General features: G+C 39.6%; 1 protein-coding gene across 2 annotated transcripts in view; it reads left to right on the forward strand.

Annotated features, from left to right (window-relative positions):
- LOC123505504 (calcium-activated chloride channel regulator 1-like) overlaps positions 1-7,500 on the forward strand; it is a 28,622-nt gene that overhangs the window by 20,071 nt on the left and 1,051 nt on the right. For both annotated transcript variants that reach the window (XM_045256863.1, XM_045256855.1), the window contains exons 9-17: positions 1-33; positions 398-528; positions 1,766-1,916; positions 2,823-2,930; positions 3,924-4,064; positions 4,335-4,451; positions 4,854-4,954; positions 5,258-5,411; positions 7,484-7,500. The exon at positions 1-33 is cut by the window's left edge and continues 100 nt beyond it; the exon at positions 7,484-7,500 is cut by the window's right edge and continues 132 nt beyond it. In XM_045256863.1, coding sequence (XP_045112798.1) covers positions 1-33; positions 398-528; positions 1,766-1,916; positions 2,823-2,930; positions 3,924-4,064; positions 4,335-4,451; positions 4,854-4,954; positions 5,258-5,411; positions 7,484-7,500 — 953 coding nt within the window. The remainder of the gene's footprint in view (positions 34-397; positions 529-1,765; positions 1,917-2,822; positions 2,931-3,923; positions 4,065-4,334; positions 4,452-4,853; positions 4,955-5,257; positions 5,412-7,483) is intronic.

Below are 7,500 nucleotides of genomic sequence, written 5' to 3' on the forward strand. Positions count from 1 at the left end.
AGTATAGGGGCTGGTCTTGCGGTGGCGAAGCGGGTAAGGTGGTGTGTGATAGGGTGGGGAAGGCGTGTGTGTATGTGTGTGTTGGGAGGTGTGTGTGTGTGTGTGTGTGTGGGTTACGTTAGGTTAGGTTAGGGTGTGTTGGGGAGGTGATGGTGAGGGATAGGGTGTGTGTGTGTGTGTGTGGGTGGGTGGGTGGGTGGGTGTGGGGAGAGAGAGAGAGAGAGAGAAAGAGAGAAAGAGAGAAAGAGATAATCCCACCTCTGCCACCAATTGTAACCCTTTTCCATACTTTCATTATCCTTTTAATTCATTTTTTGTGACTTTTTACCTCTCACAATTATATATTTCTCCCTAGTGTATGTATGTAATCCTATGTAATCCTGTGTAATCCCTGCAGGTACTCAATAACAGTGCTAATTCAGTAATCCTTCTCATCACGGACGGGGAGGAGAACGAAAACCCGAGAATACATGATGTTATTGATGAAGTAGTGAAAAGTGGTGCTCGCGTGGTGACTGTGGCCTTCGGGTGAGTGTCGTAGTAGTAGTAGTAGTAGTAGTGGTAGTGGTAGTGGTGGTAGTGGTGGTGGTTGTAGTAGCAGGAGAAGAAGGAGGAGAAGGAGTAAGAAAATGTTATTAAGATTGCTTTTATTGATGTCATCGTAGTAGTAGCAATAGTAGTAGTAGTAGTGGTGGTGGTGGTAGGAGGAAGAGGAGGTGGAGGAGGAGGAGGAGGAGGAGTAAGAAAAAGTCATTACTATTGGTTTTATCATCGTAGTAATAGTAGTAGTGGTAGTGGTGGTGGTGGTGGTGGTAGAAGTAGCAGTATTAGTAGTGGTGGTGGTGGTAGGATAATTTGTATAGTGTTTGTAGTTAACTGTAATAATGTAATCTTTCCTCTATCAATTCCTATTCCTTCTATTTAAACAGAGAGGCAAAATTTCGACGGTGACACTAAATATTCAGTATGTAATCTGTGTAATTTAATGTAATCCTTCACTACACTAGGTCATCTTCCTTCACCTTGAGAAATTAACACTTTTTATTTTTAGTTTTTAGTTTTCTTGGAGGCAAAAGTTTAACAGTGCCTCAAAATTCCAGCATGTAATCTCTATAATTCCACATACCTACTCATCCACTACAACTCATCCACTTCCACATTAACCCCTTCAGTAACATGACGCGTTTCCATATACGTGCTGGTGACTGTTTGGTGATTTTCCACAGCTTCAGAAACTCATGTTGGGGATTAAAATAGTGAAGACTGTGGCCATTAATCTTGTGACCTCCATAGATCCTTCCTAATGTCAATAAGATGGTCTAATGATACACAAAACTCAAGGTAAAAATGTGTCCCAGTACTGAAGAGGTTTAAATAGTGAAGACCGTGGCCATTAATCTTGTGACCTCCATAGACACTTCTTAATGTCAATAAAATGGTCTAATGATACACAAAACTCAAGGTAAAATGTGTCCCAGTACTGAAGGGGTTAAAATAGTGAAGACTGTGGCCATTAATCTTGTGACCTCCATAGACCCTTGCTAATGTCAATAAAATGGTCTAATGGTACACAAAACTCAAGGCAAAAATGTGTCCCAGTACTGAAGGGGTTAAAATAGTGAAGAGAAAGATTAGCATTTAGATAAAGTGTCACATATTTTTCTCTCATGCAGGAGACAAGACACTGACAGACACAAAATTTCAGCATGTAATCAATGTAATCTCAAGTAATCCTCCACTACAACTTCCCGTCCACTTTAAACAGAGAAGAGGCGGACTTGCAACTGGAAAAGGTGGCGCAGTTTACGAACGGCAAAACTTTCACGGTGCTAGACATTGATGAAGGGCAAATGCTTGAAGACGCTTTCATTGGTGCCCTTACCTTCCAACCCCCACAGCCAGACACGTTCGTTGAGGTAAGGAGGCTGAGAAGGACTAGGAGAGGGACAGTGGTGGTGTGTGTGTGTGTGTGTGTGTGTTCATATGCCTGTCTTAAGGTGTTTTATTATTGGGCACTGAGTTAAAGGAGGTTGTTTGTGGGTGTTTTAAGTGTTTGTTTTAACATTTTTCTGTCGAATATTTCGTGTGTTTAGGTGTTTTATTATTGCGAGTTGAATTAAGGGGTGTTTGTGGGCACTTTGACTGTTTGTTTTAAAGTTTTTTTTTTTTTTCCACTGTTTGACCCCTTGAGTAGCATGACGTGTTTCCATATTCACTCTGGTGACTATTTGATGATTTTCTACAGCTTCAGAAACTCATGTGGTGATTAGAATAGTGAAGACTGTGGCCATTAATCTTGTGACCTCCATAGACCCTTGCTAATGTCAATAAAATGGTCTAATGGTACACAAAACTCAAGGTAAAAATGTGTCCCAGTACTGAAGGGGTTAAAATAGTGAAGACTGTGGCCATTAATCTTGTGACCTCCATAGACCCTTGCTAATGTCAATAAAATGGTCTAATGGTACACAAAACTCAAGGTAAAATGTGTCCCAGTACTGAAGGGGTTAAAATAGTGAAGACTGTGGCCATTAATCTTGTGACCTCCATAGACCCTTGCTAATGTCAATAAAATGGTCTAATGGTACACAAAACTCAAGGTAAAAATGTGTCCCAGTACTGAAGGGGTTAAAATAGTGAAGACTGTGGCCATTAATCTTGTGACCTCCATAGACCCTTCCTAATGTCAATAAAATGGTCTAATGGTACACAAAACTCAAGGTAAAAATGTGTCCCAGTACTGAAGGGGTTACTTTATGTATACTGCTACTACTACTACTATTACCACTACTACTACTACTACTGCTGCTGCTTCTGCATAGATTGACGAGACGGTGTACAAAGATGGCGGTCGAGAGGCATCATCCACCTTCCATGTTGACTTCACTGTGGGAAGGAACCTGACATTGATGCTGGAGACTGGAGCACAGGTGAGAGAGAGAGAGAGAGAGAGAGAGAGAGAGAGAGAGAGAGAGAGAGAGAGAGAGAGAGAACTAATCCCACCGCTGACACCAGTTGTAATCTTTTATACATTTTGATCTTTTTGTTATTTTGTTATGAGCTCTTCTTGTCTAATTTTGAGAGAGAGAGAGAGAGAGAGAGAGAGAGAGATATTACTATTTCCTATATCTCTGTTTATCAGTCTGTTTTTATTCCCTTGGTCTCTTATCCACTTATCTTAGTTTTCTCCTTTTCTTCCCTTTTATCACAGTTTCTCATTCATTCATCTGGTGCATCTATCTCCCGCTTCTCCATTACCCGTCTTTATCATTTCCTTTATTCCTATTTCCTTATCTACTTATCTCTCCTCCTTTGTTTTCCATTCTATTTTCCGTCTATGTGCTTATCTCCCTTCTCTCCTTCTCACTGTCTCTCCTTCTTTATCTCCCTCTTATCTGCTTACTCTTCCCTTCTCTCTTTCTATTCGCCGGTTTCTCTCATTCCCTTTTTATTTTTTTTTATTATTATTTTTTCTGTTGGCTTTTCACGGGAATTTCTGGGCTAAAGGGCATACTTTTCGTGGCACCTCCTATCTCAAAGCCCACCCGCTAGGAAACTGTTGCCCCAAGTGAGGAAGCCCAACCTACACTCTGACCGTGGACAGGATTCGAACCCATGCGCTTGGAGACCCCTCGGACCCCAAAGCACGCATGGTTCCACTGTACCACGGCGGCCCCCTTCTCGCCTTCTCCTAGTTGCCAATTCCTCGTTATCTCTTTATCTTTTTCTTTCCCCCTTCTATGACGTCGCTAGTTACTCTTCATTCCTCTCTTATTTACCCACATAGAAGCTATTTCTTTGGCTTAAGATGGGCTGCCTAACTATAAAGTGCGTATCGTATTGTATAAGCTAAGGCATGACAAAGTGTTTCAAGCCTTTCAACTGTTTCAAGTGTGTGTGTTTTCCTCTTCTCCATCTCTCAGGTCTCTAGTTCGTCGCCCAGCCTGACCAACCCGCAGATCACGTCAGCGCCGGCTCTGATTGGGCCTGATGGAACAGTGTACAGAAACGCTCGCTTTGATCCAGACACTTCCACTTGGCTCCTGGTTGTGCCCTTAGCTGAGGTGTGTGCGTGTGTGTGTAAGAGAGAGAGAGAGAGAAAGAGAATCCCACTCCTGCCACCATTTTTATTTTCTAGTCTTTTTTTTTTCTGGTGTGTGTGAGAGAGAGAGAGAGAGAGAGAGAATACATCCCACCTCTGCCACCAATATTACTTTCGTGTCATCTCAGTCTCCTTTCCTCTTCCATTCTTCATTGCATATTCTCCACAAAATTAAGAGTCAACACAGCCTTCCTATTCTCTATTCATCACCTCTCTCTCCCTCCATTCCTAGACCGGGCTGTGGCAGTGGAAAGTAGGCCTATCTGGAGAAAGAAACACATCGGTCAGAGCAAGAATAACCAGCCTACCTCGAGACACCACTGTACAGCCTATCACCACAAAGGCATGGGTAAGTGGTGGTGGTGGTGATGATGGTGTTGATAATGAGGACAGGTCTATAAACTTAATGAGGATGATGATGATGATGATGTAGAAGAGGACGGAGAAAGGAAAGGGTAGGTGGAAGTGGTGGTGGTGGTGGTGATGATGATAGTGATGACAGTGGTGATGATGAGTGATAATGAGATGTCTAGAAACTTATTAATGATGATGATGATGATGATGATGTAGAAGAGGAGGAAGAAAGGTTGACGTGAGTGGTGGTGGTGATGGTGGTGGTGACAATAATAACAATGATGATGACTAGTAATAAGGACATGTCTATACTGATGATGATGATGAGGAGGGAGAAACATGAATAATACTTGTTCTACTACTACTACTACTACTACTACTACTACTACTACTACAGGTGAGCGCTGGGCCGAAGGAAGTTGACGCCTCGAAGGACAAAGTAGTGATTTTTGCTAAGGTGATGCAAGGAAGCAGCCCCGTGGTGAATGCTGACGTCAGGTGTGTGTGTGTGTGTGTGTGTGTGTGATGGTCAGTGACGGTGATAACAATAGGATCTCTGCTAATATGTTGTATGTTAACTCTCTCTCTCTCTCTCTCTCTCTCTCTCTCTCTCTCTCTCTCTCTCTCTCTCTCTCTCTCTCTCTCTTTTGCTCTTTTTCTTCATATCTTTTTCCTTTTTCTCTAAATCTCTAAATCTTTGTCTTCTTTATTTTCTTCTTCTTTACTGTGTCCTCCTCCTCCTCCTCCTCCTCCTCCTCCTCCTCCTCCTCCTCCTCCTCCTCCTCCTCCTCCCTCCTCCAGGGCTTTCGTCACACCGCCTCACGAACACGAGCCTTCACAAGAGTACATCCTGCGTGACAATGGACAGGGGGCGGACGTGACGGCTGGAGATGGCATTTACTCCCACTACATGACCAGCTACACCTCCCCGGGCCGCTACATCGTCAGAGCTCAGGTGTGTGGACGTGGGCGTGGGCGTGTGTGTGTGTGTGGGCGTGGGCGTGTGTGTATGTGTGTGTTTTAAAAGATAGTATTGGCGGTCACCCATCCAAGAGCTAACTCGCTGTAGTGTGTGTGTGTGTGTGTAGTAGTAGGTATGTAAATTGCTTCTACTACTACTACTACTACTACTACTACTACTACTACTACTACTACTACTACTACTACTACTACTACTACTACTACTACTACTAACTTTCTTAACACTGAGACCCACCTTGTAATCTTTAAGCTGGCTAGAAATTACTTTTTTATATTTTTTAGTAATCTTTCTTATTGTTGATCATTATAAAAAAAACCAGAGAATTATTACATTATTCCTAGTACTATTAATTACATCTTTGAAGGTTAGAATTACATAGAATTACATAACAATTACTAAAAAGGGAAACAGACCCACTGGATAAAAAACCAATTACATTTCAACAGGTTAGAATGTACAGTCCCTCCCATTATATCTGCTGATTACATACAATTACACTGATTACATACAATTATACCCTGTTTACATATAATTACACCAGATTGCATAGAATTACCCCAGATTACATAGAATTATACCAGATAACAATTACACCAGATTACATAGAATTACACCAGATTGCATAGAATTACACCAGATTACATAGAATTACACCAGATTGCATAGAATTACACCAGATTACATAGAATTACACCAGATTGCATAGAATTACACCAGATTACATAGAATTATACCAGATTGCATAGAATTACACCAGATTACATAGAATTGCACCAGATTACATAGAATTACACTAGATTATAATTACACTAGATAACACATAATTACACCATATTGCATAGCGTTACACCAGATTACGTAGAATTACACTAGATAACACATAATACCAGATTACGTAGAATTACACCAGATTACATAGAATTACACCAAATTACATGGAATTTAACTGGATTACATAGAATTACACGAAATTATATAGAATTTCACGAGATTACATAGAATTACACCATATTACATGAAATTATACCAGATTACATAGAATAATACCAGATTACATAGAATTACACCAGATTACATGAATTACACCAAATTACATAGAATTACACGAGATTACATAGAATTACATAAAATTACATAGAATTACACCATATTACATAGAATTACACCATATTACATAGAATTACACCAGATTATATATAATTACGCCAGATTACATATAATTGCACCAGATTACATAGAATTATTCCAGATTACATAGGATTACACCAGATTACATAGAATTACAACAGATTACATAGGATTACACCAAATTACATATTACACCAGATTACATAGAATTCCACAAGATTACATAGAATTACACTAGATTATATAGAATTACACCAGATTACATAGAATTACACTAAATAACGCATAATTACACCATATTACATTGAATTACATCAGATTACATAAAATTACACCAGATAACACATAATTACACCATATTACATGGAAATACACCAGATTACATAGGATCACACTAGATTACACAGAATTACTCTGGATAACACATAATTACTCCTGATTACATAAAATTACACCAGATTACATAGAATTACACCAGATTACATAAAATTACACCAAATTACACAGAATTACACCTGATTACATAGAATTACACCTGATTACATAGAATTACACCAGATTAAATAGAATTACACCAGATTACACATAATTACACCAGATTACATAAAATTACACCTATTACACATAATTACACCTGATTACATGGAATTTAACCGGATTACACAGAATTACACGAGATTACATAAAATTACACTAGGTTACACATAATTACACTAGATGACACATGATTACACCAGATTACATAGAATTCCACTAATTGCATATAATTACACCAGATTACATGAAATTACACTAGATTACACAAAATTACACCAGGTTGCTCATAATTACACCGGATTAAACAGAATTACACCAGATTACATAGAATTACACCAGATTACATAGAATTACACCAGATTACATAGAATTACACACAGGTGACGGATGGGGTACA

This window comes from Portunus trituberculatus, chromosome 2 (genome assembly GCF_017591435.1).
Source record: "Portunus trituberculatus isolate SZX2019 chromosome 2, ASM1759143v1, whole genome shotgun sequence".
Classification (NCBI taxonomy): Eukaryota; Metazoa; Arthropoda; class Malacostraca; order Decapoda; family Portunidae; genus Portunus; species Portunus trituberculatus.